This window comes from Heteronotia binoei, chromosome 1, assembly GCF_032191835.1.
Source record: "Heteronotia binoei isolate CCM8104 ecotype False Entrance Well chromosome 1, APGP_CSIRO_Hbin_v1, whole genome shotgun sequence".
Taxonomy (NCBI): Eukaryota; Metazoa; Chordata; class Lepidosauria; order Squamata; family Gekkonidae; genus Heteronotia; species Heteronotia binoei.
In genome coordinates, this window is record NC_083223.1 from 207,093,242 (window position 1) to 207,109,804 (window position 16,563).

General features: G+C 41.4%; 1 protein-coding gene across 2 annotated transcripts in view; it reads right to left on the reverse strand.

Moving 5' to 3' along the window:
• RPS6KC1 (ribosomal protein S6 kinase C1) overlaps window positions 1-16,563 on the reverse strand; it is a 115,349-nt gene that overhangs the window by 21,940 nt on the left and 76,846 nt on the right. For both annotated transcript variants that reach the window (XM_060246898.1, XM_060246909.1), the window contains 3 exons: window positions 15,927-16,059; window positions 5,342-6,850; window positions 4,981-5,070 (listed from right to left, as the gene is read on the reverse strand). In XM_060246898.1, coding sequence (XP_060102881.1) covers window positions 4,981-5,070; window positions 5,342-6,850; window positions 15,927-16,059 — 1,732 coding nt within the window. The remainder of the gene's footprint in view (window positions 1-4,980; window positions 5,071-5,341; window positions 6,851-15,926; window positions 16,060-16,563) is intronic.

Sequence of the window (16,563 nt, forward strand, 5' to 3'; positions counted from 1 at the left end):
TGCCTAGTTCCAATAGAGTAATTCCTAACTCCTTGTAAGATAATTAATTGGAGACCCTCAGCTCAAGAATGTTATCAACATGACCAGAATGCCAGGTTCATCCCTCTTCTGTTGACTTCTTTCGCTGGCCTCCTGGGCTGCGTATAAGTGTGCTCTTCTGACTCATTTCTCTGTTGGCTTCTTTACTTAATTTGAAGACTCTCCCAAGGATGAAACTAAAGAGTCTTTGTAATAAAGTCAGTCCACAGTTGTGCAGAGTGACCGTTTGCTACTGTTCCACTCCTCTAAATCAACTTGATATGCATGAATCCACATGGTACAAAACCAGCTACACAGTCTAAATCACTTTTGCCATAATCTGAAAGTGGGACTATCATGCAAAGAACATGAAGCTGCAGCCCCAAATGGCAGCCCCTTAGAATCATAGGGTTGGAAGGGACCTCCAGGGTCATCTAGTCCAACCCCCTAGACAATACAAGAAACTCACAAGTTCCACCCCCTGACCTCCTTCTCATGATCTGCCTAAGTTCAGAGATTCAGCATTGCTGTTAAATGGCCATCTAGCCTCTGTTTAAAAACCTCCAAAGAAGGAGAGCCCACCAGCTCCCAAGGAAACCTGTTCCACTGAGAACCACTCAGGAAGTTCTTCCTAGTGTTTAGCCAAAAACTCTTTTGATTTAATTTCAACCCGTTGCTTCTGGTCCAACCTTCTGGGGCAACAGAAATCAACTCCACACCATTCTCTATATGACAGCCTTGACAACTTCCTCTTACTCCTCCCCATTTTGTAAGTGTGTTAATGAGGGCATGAAACAAGACATCATTACTTTCTGCATTATTCTACCATAGCTCCATATCACTGGCTGCCATTAGGTGCAACAGGCAAATGCATAAAGCAAGATTTTTCATTATTATACAATACAGAAATGGAAAAGAAGAATATAAGCTTTTGTTTTTTGGCAGCTGGCCCCTATTCTCCATTACACCTAGTCCACCTTAGGATGATCAATATAATAATTGTATGTTTTTTTCCTTTTGTCTTTCTGACTCATAGGCCATCAGAAAACTAGTGACTTCCAAAGCTATGCCTAAGACTGCAACAAATCACTACTGAAAAACACTCTGCTTAATATTTCCTGATTCCACTGCAACATTTAGAAGATTCGAGAATACAGCTTTTTAAAAGAGACTATCCACTATAATAACAGAAGATGTTGTCAAACACCAAATTAAGAAACAGAATTCAGGATTTAGAAATGCTTTTTGGCAAGTTCATACACCCTCCTCTCTCACCATAGGCAACTCCATCTTGATGAGCAAATAACCTTCAAAGGGTATAAAGTTATCCAATGGCACCTTCAAGACCAATAAAGTTTTATCCAAGGTATGAGCTTTTGTGTGCATGCACACCTCTTCAGATGTAAAATCATTCAGATAAAGGATTATGATGTTCAATTTCCATACAAGGAACCACCTACATTATAAAAAAGCAAGTACAGAAACCCAAAGATAGAAAACAGCAGGAAAGAAACAGTATGACTTTGTAGCTAGAGGCAACTATTCAACTCCAATCATTCAGGGAAAAATTACTCAAAAGAAGCACCTATATATATATATATATATATATATATATATATATATATATATATATATATATATATATATAACTTCAAGCACAGAGCATTTGTAAATATAAACTACGTGTGAGGTTAGAACAAAAGTCTCAGAAAGTGTGCAAGTTAAGATTGGGTGCAGTGACATTTCTTTGACTGTGCTACATATACTAAAGAGAAGATAAAGTGAAGGGCATTTATCTCTGTACGTCAGGTTTGCAGGAGGACCTCATAAACACAAGCTAACCCTTTTGTCATACCTGAAAATATTTTGAAGCTTAGCTCCAGGATTCCAGTGATCTTGGGCAATATAATCCTGCTGCTACATTATACAAGTAAACTTGTGATTCACAGAGCTTTTCCGTTTAGGATGACCAATGTGGAGCCTGCAGCGCTTTGGAGCAAGATTCTAAAGATGCCGTCAAATGCAGGGCCAGTGCCAGGGTTTCTGGTGCCCTAGGCCCCTGGACCACCACCACCCGCACCTGTGGCAGCGAGGGCAAGCATGGTGGTGGCAGGGCAGCACAGCAAGGGAGGGAGGGCTCTGAGTGCCTCCAAGTGCACATGCTGCCTCACCACTCTCACCTTCCCAGATCTGTGCTTTCACTGGAAGCACAAACCCAGGAAGGCAAGAGTGGTAGGGCAGCGTGTGTACTCCTCGGAGCCTGCCTTCCCTTAAGGTACCTTAGGGGAAGGCAGGCTCTGAGGAGCACACATGTCACTGTGCCACCCCACTTCTCTTGCCTTCCTGGATCTGTACAAACCTGGGAAGGCAAGAGTGGTGGAACTACGCACGAGTTTTTTGGAGCTTGCACTCCCTTGCCACAGAAGACTTCCATGGCAAGAGAAGAAAGGCTCTGAGGAGCACATACTCCAGGGGATAGGGCACCTGCTGTTAACCCTTGTGACCAGGTGGCACCTACCTCACCTACTGGGATGTGCCGGGCCTGGTCAAATGTCTGTCCCACAGGCCAGAACCAGCCCACCAAGATTTTAATCAGGTCTCTTTTCTCCCCCTCCCCCTTCCTGTCCTTATCCTTTGAAGCTCTGAGACTGCCAGTCTCCTGCTCTTTCTGCCTTGTCTCTGCTGACAGCAGCAGGAAGCAAAGCTGCAAAGAAAATGTGGTGTGGATTTTCCATTAAGATCTCTGTGTCTGTCTATCTCGGCCCAGAGATCTTAATGAAAAATCCATTCCATGTTTTTCTTGCAACTTTGCGCTGCAATGTGTTTCAATGGAGTGGAGATCAGTTTCAGCATTCCTATAGCCAGCTGAAGCTAATGCTTCCCGGAGTTGTGTCCTTTCCAATAAAGAGTTGATGCTTTGAGCCAGCTTGTCACTGCTCAATGGACCTGAGAACTGATGACTAGTGAGTACTCTAACCTGGAAACCCACAACCAAAGAGGGGTATTACACTGGAGAGCCATTGCCAATCGGAGTAGACCCTGGAGGCACGGAGAAGTTTGCAATGCCATTTCATTGTTTTCCCAGACTCAGAGCATTTTATATTTTAAGTTTCTGCTGTGATCCTTGTGCTTTTTCTTGATGTTTTCTTTTAAAAATTCTGTTGCCAAATCCTACTATTCCCCCACCTTACGTGTTTTCCCAGACTCAGAACATTTTATATATTTAGTTGCTGCTGTGATCCTTGGGCTTTCTCTAGATGTTTTATTTTCAAAACTACATTACCAAATCCCACTATTTCCCCACCTTTCCATTTTAAACAAAATATTGCAAGAGTTTTTAGCATGTTTGTATTTTAAGTTAAAACATAATATCTTTAATTGTGTTTGTCTGTGTCTTTTATAAAGTTTATATCTCTGCTACCTGGCATCACATTTTATGACACACATGGCCCAGCCCCACAAAGTCCCCTTTGCGTCAGATCTGACCCTTCTAACAAATGAGTTCGATACCCCTGTAAATAGAACCCTTCCTCTGAATTACAGAGGGCTTCACTTTATTTAAGGCTGAGGCACTGTTGTCAGCCTTAAGAGCTGCTCTGGTACGATGCTGAGTAACAGAGTATCTGAAACTCACCAACCTGGTAGATGCATATTGCCAAGGTGGGAAATTCTATTTCAAGAGAGACTTGAGCCTCACTCTGACGTCACCTAATCAACATTTGTCTGGGTCTGTCCATGCCTTATTACAAGGAAAGGTTTGGATGACTGAATGTTCCTGTATACAGGAAAAAAATCCTGCAAGCAAAAAGCATGGGCTGTTCCCTCGTGGCTCAGGGAAAAGAGTTTCAGCTCAGGCTTTTCCTAGACAACAGAAGTTTTCTATGGGTATGGAACTTTTCCATATGGAAGACTTAGTATTATATGAACTACCACCCACAAGCTGAAGTGGTACAGCCCAGAATAGTAAGCCTGGGGTGTGTGCGCACATGTGCGCATGCTTAGGGCCTCCAGGGGTGGGGGGCAGCAGACAGTGGGTCTGCCTGAGCCATCACGTGCCATTGGGCCATCCCTGCCTGCTGTGATGAGAAACACAAAACACTTTTTATTCTCTCCACAACTGGTTCATGCCTGAAAGGGCTAACAATTATTTAAGCCTTATCCTTCTCAAGCACACTTCATAAGGCTTTGAAAAACTGACATGCAATCTTCTCCCCCCTGTTTTCTCATAGTACCTTCAGCACTTCCAAGCTCAGGAAAGCATGCCACTGGTGATTGCTACTACTCCACAGTCACCTAAAGTTAGCTGCCCTGGGGGTCCACAATACATTAAAAGAGCTTCAGACCAATGTTCCATCTATGTTCAGACCAATGTTCCGACCAATGTTCAGTCTTGTGAGCAAAAATTTTACTTTGTGAGCTACTGATATTAAAGCTGTGAGCTGCTGCATTAATTAGTGTGCTCTGGGGTCATCCTTCCTGAGCTAAGACAAAAATGTGAGAGCTGGAGGCTAAAAATCTGTGAGCTAGCTCACGCTAACTCAGCTTAGAGGGAACACTGCTTCAGACATACCGCACTATCCACCCTCTAAACACACGAGGAAAATCCAGAGATGCACCAGAAGTTCTCACCTCCATTCATTTCAGTGACTTTTACAGACAAGTTGCCACCAGTAGTCTTGTGCTCTGTCTAATGAGTACAGCTTATAATACCTTCTAACTTTTTTTTTAACATGTTCAGTTTTCCTACATGATTCACCGGCTACATAATATTCAGTTGTTAGCATTCTCAAATTCCAAAAGTAATGTATTTTTTTTAAAAAAAAATTAAAAGTATTAGCAGATAGTGAACAGCTTGTATTCCCAAGGGACCAAAGGCTAGGGTGGGGATGAAAGCTCCATGAGAAAAAATGAAAGCTGCTAATCTGCTTTTCCAAGTGAAACATTTGAGGTGATTGCTCTAACCTGGGGCACAGTACATTTTCTCTATGGCATCGTTGTCACAGGAATCTTCAACCTCACTCCACCTGCTAAAATACGTTAGTTGAATGTGTCCTAAAAACAAAACGACAGGAGAAATCAAAACATTTTTCCCTTCCATTTTCTGCAGAAGTAAACTGTAATTACTCCTTTTGTAGCTAAAAACAGTATCATTAAGAATAATGGCATCATTAAGTACTAGAAGCTATTACTGGGGGTGAATTTGCTGCACTGATAATGAAGCTCTAGACAGGAAATGAAGATACTAATTACAAGATAAAACGCCTACTCAGTTAATTGGAAGCAACAGCGAATAAAAAGAAATGCATTTGCAGAAGTTCCTGACCTCGATCATTCAATAAGATGTTGTTTGGGTTCAAATCGCGGCACACAATTCCTTCTTGATGCAAAGCATCGAGGGCTATCACCATTTCAGCCGCCCATCTCTGAACACAACCTTCAGGGAGGTAAAACTGAGAGGTTAGTGCTAATCTCTCATCAAGGTCCTGGAAAATTTGGTGGATCTCATTCTCGCCTCTGCCCCTCACACCCAATTCTTTGCTTTCTGTTCTGCTCAACAAAGCAGGGGCTGTTCCCACGTGGCTCAAGTCTTCAGTTTGATCAGAAAAGAGCAGCACAGCTTCCTTGTCCACATCAAAGCTCTGCTCCTCAGAACCAGCTAGCTTGTTAGAAATCAACAAACCTTCTCTGGTCCTACATGTCTCTAGTGGTGAAAATGCTGCTCCTTCAAAAAGTGCCCCATCCCCAGAGCCAGCTGGGTTACTTTCAGACATCTGGAATGCCCTGATAACTTCCCAAGTATCACTGCACTGCGCTTCTGGGCCTTCTGCCACCAAAGAGTTTACCTTTTGTTCAAGGGCTCTGCATGGGTCTGTGCTATTATGTAACTGCAAGACATCAGGGGTTTCCAAAAGTTTACTTTCCAAAACATCTCCATGTGGCTTGGTAAGGTTCACTGGCCTATCTGCTGTTGCTTCCGTCATTTGCTCAGTGATGCCCGGCAAGTTTACCAAAAGGTCAGGCCTTCCTTCATCAACGCTACTTACATCATCAAATGCAACATCCTTAAAAGAGATCACTGGTACAGAGTCATTGGAACCTCTGCTGATGTTATCCTGAGATGTAGGACCCAGTTTGTTCTCTATGGTATCGAGACTCCTATCCCAACTAGACATGGGGAAAAACTGTTTTAAAGATTCTGATTTTAAGCTGTAAAGTTTATCTCCACAGTCAAGACCCAGAAGTTCACTGGTGCTGTCTTTGCTGTCAATTCGGAAGAATTCCATGGGGCTATTCTTGGATTTACTTAGTGATTCTGATATCCTAGTAGGACTGGTTATTTCTGGCTCAGCATCATCAGCAAAAAGCTTTACTTCCTGAGATGTGGATGGGGATCCCAAATTCCCACTAGCAACCACTTCCTCTTCCTGAAACCCTCCTTCCTCATCTGCTTTCATAGGCTCCTCATTTAAAGAACTAGGATCAACCTTTTCTTGACCATATTCATTGCATAACGTTAGATAACTTGTAGTACATTCTTCATCTGAACTGGACGCAGAATCAATCCATTTGGGAGAACTTTCTTGGCCATCTTCCAGGTTACTACTACCATCTTGAGAACTTGGAGTGAGACTGGACTTCAGAGGCACAACCTGCAGCATATTCCCTCCACTGCTCTCTCTGGAGCCAACACTACTACTATTGTCTTGAGGACTAGGAGTTGCCTGATGAAAATGAATTTTGGTAGAGCTGGATTGTCTGGATTTAGCAGCTTCAAAGCTTTCTTCGGGGCTTCTGTTCAAGAATTTACTGATGTAAGACCAGAGCTTGCCACCTACAACACAGAAAGGAAAGCAATCAAAATGAATTCTATTTTGAGACCTCTCTCTCGAATATCCATATACTCCAGGTTCTAAAAGTTAAGCTCATAGCATCTCTGAGTTTGTTGTAATCATGCATAAGGAATGCCTAACAATGGTGAAGGAAGAAGTGAACTTGCATGTAAGGGGATTGACCCCAGAGACCCAATCTAAATTGTGACTTCCAACCCTGGGTGCTTTTTTGATATTAAAGAAAACACTGGGAAATCTGACCATGCATCATCTCCCATGTAACATGGAGTCTGGCCCAAAGCTGATTCCTCCCTTCTTTTCTATTTCCTTTCTCTCCTCCCTCTGCTTTTGGATTTTAAATTCCCAGGTGCCAGGAGACCTCATTTTGCTCTCCACTGATTACACTATATTCATAAATTGTCCTCATCCAAAATAAATGTTGATCTCTTTTGAGGTGCTGCTTCACCACTGCTCTCCCATTTCAAGAAATATTAAACAAAAGCTTGCAAAAGTAAACAATGAGAAGCAGGGAAAGTTCTTTGCTCAATTTTAACACACATTTTGATGAAACCGATGGAAACCATTTGATTATGCCTTAATTTATGTATAAATATGTTGAGAATGGCATCAAAGGGGAAATATTTCAAAAGATGCTTTTTAAAATAATTGTGTGCATTTTAAAAGAATCAACAATTTTATGCCTTTTAAAAAATATGCCCAAACTAAGGTCATGTAGGAGCAATATTTCCTTCTGGGTATATAATTATGTCTTTATGAATGACACACTAATAATCTTTTCCATCTTGCAGTGTGATGGATAAGATCAAGTAAATGCATTAGCAAATGAAGCAAATACTCTATTGGCCAACCATAACATAAAATTACGGGGTGGAGGGGGGAGGATCAATGGATGTAAGGAGTTTCTGTAAGTTTCAACTTTGTCTCCTATTGGCCAAGTACTAAAGCAATAGCAGACTGTACTAGCATTGCTTTAATATACATATTATATTTTTCTGGGATATCTGAAAAGTTCCTTAAGATTAGGACTCTTAATCCTGATGGCTTTCCTGTGTATTTATGCAGCTGGAGAAGCTGAAGGGACAGCATGTAGCAAGCATCACCTTGATGCCTCATTATGGGTCTGTGGTGGTCAGAAGAAAATCCTTACTCTCTGTCCTAGGAGCTCCTTTGTCTCACAGATTACAGACTGCAGTAACTGAAAAGGATATGGTATGGAATCATGAAGATTGTTTGGTTTTCCTACTACTAGCAGATACTTCTGCACATTCCAGTTTTAATCAGTATGTGGTACAAACCTGTGTTGTGTGCCTATTAAAACTTATCACCTTTTTAAAATGGAATGGCCTACAGATGAGGCATGTAAGGGCCCTTAAGGGGTGGGATGGGGATGCTGAATTAGGTGGCATTGGTAGAAGTCAGGCTGGGGAAGGAGAGATGCTAAGGAGAATGTGGGTGAAGTTTTCTGTGAGCCAGGTCATTATTTCAAAATATAAGCTGGGGGGGAACCAGCAGTATTGAAATTTTGGTAACAAGCTAGACCACATTTTTAAAGACATACAAAGGAATATATAAAGTGAATGTGAAATACAGTGAAATGAAATATGAGGATGTATGCAGAAAAAAAATGACAGTAAAAAAAATTCGGTTGGAAGTTTGTCTATCAAAAGAAGTCCTCCATCAAACTAAGATTCAGCAGTAAGGAGTCAGAAAGGGTAGCAGTTAAAAAATCGAAAGGACGAAGAAATCCAGAATAAAATCCCTACTCAGTCACAAAGTTCTCAGGGTGGACTTTGACTATCAAGCCAACCTCACGGGGTTGTTGTAAAGATAAAACAGAAGAGAATAATGAAATAGGTAAAGAATCACTGGATGCAACCCACTGTAACTTGATGTTTACCAAAGTTTTTAACAGTTATATTTTAAATGAAAGGTTAAAAAAAAAGACCATAATGAGAAAGGACTTCCTTCCTTCCCAAATTGCTTAGTATCTAAGTAGGGCATGTGTTTCAGTGATCCAAGTTCTTCACATACATAATCTTAATTATCCTTACATTAAACCATTAGGTAGGCCAGCATTATTATTCTCACAGCAATGTAGGAATGAAGGTTGAGAGATGGGACACTGGAGAAAGTCACCTACTAAGTTTGTGACCAAAGTGAAATTGACTTAGGGACCTCCATTTTTAACAGCTCCTATTGATCAACTTTGTACAATACCATTCAAATGTATACCTTTGAATCATCAACATATGTACTGGCAAAAGAAAACACATAAAAAGGGCTCAGAGAATTAGCATCTTTACTTTGCATGACTGAAATAAATAGCTAATAGGACAGTTGTACACATTGAAAGCATACTACTTTTAGCAAACTACAATGACCTTTACAGTTTTAAGTATTTACATCTGATGGGGAAAATGATGAATGATTCACATTATATTTTAGCTTTTAAATAATCTACATAGCATTTATTATGCATTTTATTTAATAAAAACATATTTGTTATACTGATGGTTTTTATACATACCCATTAATATTTTACAGTTGTCCCTAATGACTATTTTTTATCAAAATGCATTAATGACTTTCATTCTGCAAGAATACACCTCATAAATGAGTACCAGTTTGAGCCATGCCTTTCTTTTTTGTGGTCTGCAATTCATAGGACTACCCCCCCCAACAATCTTCCCTTTATTTCCATTTAGCTTCACAATCAACCTATGAGGAATGCAATTTTAATTCCCATTTCAGAGATAAGTAACTGAGATTCGCACACCCTGGTTACACACATGAAGCTGCCTTATACTGAATCAGACAATTGGTTAATCAAGGTCAGTACTGTCTACCTAGACCGACAGCAGCTCTCCAGGGTCTCAGGCAGAGGTCTTTCACATCACCTGCTACCTGTTCCTTTTAACTGAAGATGTCAGGTATTGAACCTTGGACCTTCTGTGTGCCAAGCAACCAAGCCATGGTCCCTCACCCAAATCAAGCGTTCATATCTCAAACAAAGATTTGAACCCAGTCATACCATGGCCTGCATTTCAGGCATGTGATGTCAGGGACATTCCCAGGCCCTTGCTAAGGTGGACTCCATAAGTCCAGAGGCTTTTGGTATGATAAGGGAACACTGATGCCATCTCCAATCCACATGCCAGAGCCCTGTAGCATATACTACATGAGGCTTAACACATTTTCACTCTGACGAAACTCTGTAGATCAAGATGGGGTTATATACTGAACAATGTATGTACTGGGGTGAAGGACCCCTTGGCTTGAATCACATAGCAAATTTCTACTAAGAAAAGGGAGAGTTGATTTTCACTGATTCTCCCTTCCAATGCAGAGCTCTAATCGCTCCCCCCCACCCCTCAATGCTGTTCCTGGATGTCCCCTATCCCTCCAAAGTTACATTTGGGGAGCATTTTGGGCTGCAGTGGGAGGGAAGAGGTAAGGTCCATTCTGACTATGGCATGATCTAAGCCCTTGTCTGCAGTCAGTCATCTGCCCCTTAAAACCTTTGCCTGGAAAGAAATGAAGCTTCTGCAGCATCATCCTGTTCAGCATGTGCTTATTAACAGGAGACAAATCTTCATTTTGAAGATTTGTGAGACTTTCCGAATTGATATGAACTCCAAATTGTTGTTTATGTTTAAAAAGATCTGACACTTTACAACAGCCACTTAAACTTTGGTAGATATCCCTTCTCCTCTTTCTACCCTGACTGTTTCAGAAGCATCTGTTTCTAGAATTTCTGGCACTGGTACTAAGGAGTAGTGAGGCCTCAGATTGGCTTTCCATGATATTACATCTTGACAAATGCTTTGTGACAAAGCTAACAAAAACTTTATGGATATTCTTGCCTTTAACAAGACATTTAATATATTGTGTCCAAGAGGAAAAGAGCGCTCCTAGATTGATATATGAGGTTCGTGCATGACTGAGACCTTTCTCAGAGCAACTCAAAATTCTCATTTAAAAGGATGCTTTGAATTCACTTTGCAGAATCTGATGCAAGATTTGAAAACCTGATTAGATTAACTTTATTATATCTCAAATGTACTAGTATGTATACAGAAGCTAAACAATCAAAATATATGCATTACAGTGTTAAAATACAACAAAACAATTCCTCAAGGCCATGTACAATGTCTAAACCCAAGCCAAACCAGCTCACAAAAAATCTGCTTGCTCAAGAGAGATAATTATAATTCATATTAACAAAGGAACAAACCAGCCTAAAAGCTCACCTGGTTTTAAAAAATTAAATCCCCCTCCCCAAAAAACTGCACTAGAAAAAAAGCCCTTTGCACCTCCCCTGACAGGGTGTCACCACCAAAAGGGCTATGAACTGTATGAACTCAAATTCATCCTCATAAAGGAAGGCATGTTTAGTAGAAGGTAATGAGTCAACCCAAGGCAGCAGGGTATTGGGCTGACCTAAAGTGGGGCATGACAATCCCTTCAGATATGTGGGACCCAGGTGAAGGGAAACAGGAAACCAACCAGTGCAACTATTGTAAGATTGATGTTTTTTATGAGCCAGCACTGGTCAAAAGCAAGGCTGCTGCATTCTGCATTAGGTGAAGTTTATGGGTTTCCTTCAAAATTAGCACCATCTACAGTGTGCTAAAGATGTACTGTCAGGTGATTACAAAAGCACGAATCAGCATAGTGCCCAGTGTCCAAAAGGGTGAATTTTTAAAAAAAATTACACACAGATGGGCAGAAGGCATTCCTAGCAACTACTCCAAACTTTTTCTCAAAGAAATAAGAGTGAGGTCCAGGAGCAATCTAAGCTCTTTAATCTGATAAAGTTGGCTTGATCCCATCATTACTGAGTAGATCCAATCCCTCAGTCATACCTGATTTCCCATCTAGCAGCAGTCAGGTTAGAACAGATAAAAGGGAAGTACTTCTTCACCCAAAGGGTGATTAACACATGGAATTCACTGCCACAGGACGTGATGGCAGCTACAAGCACAGACTGCTTCAAGAGGGGATTGGATAAACATATGGAGCAGAGGTCCATCAGTGGCTATTAGCCACAGGGTATTGATGGAACTCACTGTCTTGGGCAGTGATGCTCTGTATTTTTGGTGCTGGTGTGGGGGGCAACAGTGGGATGGCTTCTAGTGTCCTAGTCCCACTGATGGACCTGTTGTCATCTGATTTTTTGGCCACTGTGTGACACAGAGAGTTGGACTGGATAGGCTATTGGCCTGATCCAACATGGCCTCTCATGTTCTCTTATGTTCTTATCACCTCCATCTTATCTGAATTTAATTCCAGTTTGTTCCCTCTCATCCACTTGACCCATGGATTGGTCTATTCTCCACCCATTCCACAAGAACTAATAGTATTAAGGCACAATGAGTGGAATAAAGCTTGGAATGAAAAAGCTTAGCTTGGAATGAAAAAGTCCATTTCCTCTATCCCAAGCATTTTCCCAGGCTACTTGCAATATAGAATAAAAGCCAGAGTCAAACAAGAAAGGAATTCCGTCTTTCTGCTACTTTTTTCACTTTCCAAGGCACATGAAGAAACATTAGTACAAGATCAAGATACATCTGCACAATGGAACAAGAAACCCACTATAATATGGCGAACAGCCAGAACTCCTAACCTTGTACTCATTTGCATTCAAAGGAGGGGCAACCAAGAACCACCATGAACAGTTATATTGTCCCATACTCAGAAGAGGAGTATCCTGCCTTTCCACCCCTTAGGTATTCGAGGCCATTTACAAACATAGCCTAACTATGGTATAAAATACCTATAGTGACACAAAAAAATAAAAACAACCCATCAAATTAAATTACATAAATAAATTAGGAAGTGGATGGCAGCGAACAGCAAATCTGTATTAGTTGCCATTGAAGTCTTGGGTGAATGGGGCTGATTTAGTCTGACATCTGAAAGACAACAACAGTACTACTAGGTGATTACATTTCTGGAAGACACCACTTTAAAGGCAGTTCTTTCTCCTATAGCTCTAATGTGCCAGGATCACATAGGGAAGATGGTCCTTCGGATACATGGGTCACATCCTGTTATTACTGGCCTGCTGTCTGGCATGACATCTAAGCCAGAGCCTAAGCACAGGTTACAATGTAAGTTCAGTAAAATTCTCATGCACTGAGCTCCACAAGTGCAAATATATTAGCAATCACTGTAATTTATAATCTCCATTCTGTTCTAAAGAAAAGGGGTAATTACATTTTGGGACTACTTAAATCCAAATGTTATTGGGGAGAGGGAAGTTAAAAAGTAATTATTATTTTGCCACCTGTTCCTTGAACATACAAGCAATTTCATAAAGACATTAGAAGGTACAACTCTGCAGTTCTACTTTGAACTTCGATGTAATACCACCGGCTGTGTTCTTAATGCACCCAGATCAGAACAGTGTAATTGCAGAAGCTCAAGGAAAACTCTTTTTAAAAAAACATTCAAAGAGGTTGTGCTCATTCTTGCGGGGATATTGCTACACAACAGAAAACACCTCTGTCCCATTCTTCCTCCTTAAAACACACTTTCAATTTCATTATTCCATTTAATCCACCCCTTTCCTAGTTGGCAAATAAATCTCTGCACAATGGCTATAGAACACAGAGTATGTGAAATATGTTTTTATTCCTACCAACCTTTGTTCAAATTAAAGTATGCAAGCTTTTGAGTTACATGCTGTTCCTTCATCTTCCCCAGCTGCATAAATAGCTTCTGGGGCTGCATAATCGAGAAAAGGGGGAGGGGGCAGGAGAAGAGAGGCAGGTTCCATGTTCAAAGATAATGTGCCATTCAGTTCTGGATGTTGGGGACACAACAGGTGGCTCTATAGACTTCATGCCTTACTTGTGGGATTTCAGGAGCTCTAGCAGAGATCTTCTTACAATTCTTCTGACTGCTCAGTATAAAAACCAACCAAAGGAAGACTTGGGAAAACTTTTGTGTACTTTGAACCCTCATCAAATGTGCTTTTTAATGTGACTCAAGGAATGCACAGTTAACATTTCGCTCATCAAGATGCGACACAAACCATGCCCATTCATAGAATCAATGCTCTGAATTCAAGACAAATTAATTTTCACATCTGGAAACAATCCTTTCAGACTGACTATTCTGGTGCTTCACTGCCTGGTTTCATTTTCTTGGACAGGAGATTGAGTGAATGAGACATATACCTAACAGGGACATTTCCTAACCACAACAGTTAAAATTTCTGTCCATACTGTTGCCAATCACTGAATTTTTAAGGTTTTCTGATACATACAGATAGATCATGCATTTGTGTAAGCTGTTCTGTTCCCTGGGGCCGTCCCTACTAGGTAGGGTCAGACTTCCCTGCCATATGCAAGGCAGACTGCAAGACAGAGGAAATAGAGGAATGCCCCTCCCACAACAGGCAGCCCATCTGCCTTGCAGACTGAAGAGAAAGGTAGAGGCACTGGCTTAAGGCTTCCTCCCTCCAAAATGTGTTTGTGAGATGCAAGAATGATCAGTAATGACGGACAGATCATGGTTCTATGCAAGAGGGCTAACTGAGGGGCTGGGACCTTCCAGACATTTTTATTCTATTTTAGAATTGCCATGTTGGGACCCAAAGTGTTTGCCTGTTCACAACTGAACCATAATTATTAAACAAAAGGAGTGTTGACAAAGAGGAGCTTATCCCAACTCCCTCCCACCTACCTTACTGATCTCTGCTGTTTGAAACATATTTTTTTTTCCTGGCCAGGTTACAATATTGGAAACTAGCCTGAATAGGAATTCATCCAGGATTAAAGGAACAGAATACCACAGGGCAGTATGGGAGATGGCAGGGTTTAGCTCCCACCCCACTTCACCTGCACACACTTTCAAACCAATCTACATTTCCCTGTGTCCACTCTGCAAGCAAGAATTTTAATAATCCATACCAGTGGTTCCCAACCTGTTTGGTTACTCACAAGTCCAAATTTACTTTGTACAATGACCCATCCAGGGCTGGCTCAAGGTTTTTCGATGCCCTAGGCAAACTATGACCTTAGCAGTTATCTGTTCCAGCATGTCATTTTCTATATTGCCCAACCAGATGTTTTCAAGAAACCAATAAACATCACAGAAAGGCTGCAGCTGTCCCCACTATGAACCTCAAGCAAGTGGGAATGCAGCCCCTCCTCTTCCTCCTCTGCCAGATGGACCAGACCTAGAGTTTGAAGAGGTGCGCTTGGGTGGGGGGGGTGCACCGGATTGAGGAGATAGACAAAGATGATAGATGGAGGTGAAGAGGTTGGTGGCAACCCACTGGCTGGGAAACAGTGGCCTCTACAATGGGGACACCTTTTTCTATCTGCCTGAAATTTGAGAGAGGGGATAATTTGGCTCAGAGGTACAACTTTGGAGAGTTTCAGCTCAACATTGGAACTTTTCTTCTGCACTATCCACTAATGCTTTTCCATAACATGATAAGCATGATACTGTCTTTGAGCACACTTCTGAAGCATGAACTGAGCAGTCCCAGAAGAATGTGCACTGATTTTTTGAAATGGTGGTAGTTGAAAAAAGTGCTACAGTGGTCACAGAAAATTGCTGCCAGTTGTATCTGCATGCCATTCAGATCACATTATCCCAAGTATGACTACAGAGGTGTGTGCAGGGCCCAGAGAATTCTCAAACTGCTTGCATGGGGGAGAGACTGAGTGATCCGGTCCTAAGTTTTACTCCAATGTCCTCACTTCGCTGGCAACAACCATCAGGCTGAGGAAGAGCTTCGCATAACATAATTTTTTGTTAAGAGTCCAACTAAATACTTTCTCCCTTGCTCTGTGGTGCCAACCCCATTAGAAATGTGTCAACAACTTCTCAAAATGCAAAGTGAACTGCCTAGCAAAGAGAGGATCTGAGACAAGGAAATGCTTCAAAACAGAACCGTGTGTTTATGTGTTTGGCAGTTGAGCTCTAAAGAGCTATGATAATGCAGGCTTTAAAGACATTCAATGTTAACATCTGGATGTCACTGACTGAAAAAACTGACAGCCCCCCACCCCCACAAAGTATCTGAATTCACAGACCAACCTTCTGCATGGTGTAGCACAAGGAATACCGATTCCTCCGAGATGATGTACTTGTGCAGAGCCACCATGTTGGGCACACAGCGGGGAATTATGGTCTTTCTCTTCCTGCTGTACTCACTACTTTTCCTTAGACCCTGACAGAGAACAAAAAGGTCAGTTGTACCCTCAGTTGCCTTTGGAGCCTGCTGTGCTCTGTGCTTATCAACCAAACTAATCTATCCAAGTTACTCTAGGCTTCAGAGAAACCACTCATCTGCTGCTCTATGCCCCTCAGTCCCCTGAGGCCCTGCTGATGGCATCTGGCGCACATCCAGAGAACAGAAGATGGCACAAAGCTGCCATTAAAATCAATTACATGGGTCAATGTTTTCATTAGAATCTCTCACAAAGCAAGTCAACAGGATGACACTCCATTTTGTTTTCTTTGTGACCTTTTTTTTAAAAAAAAAAAATCTTTTGGGGGGTGCTATACTTTAAAGTCAACTGCCATGGTTAAACCCAATCAAATTCCAGAGGCAACACCAAAATATTCCAATTTTTATGGGGCTGTGTTAAGCATACATTTCCAAAGAAATGAACAAAAAACAAAGTGGGGAACATGGGTTATTTCCTGAAAACGTTATGATTTCTAAAGATGG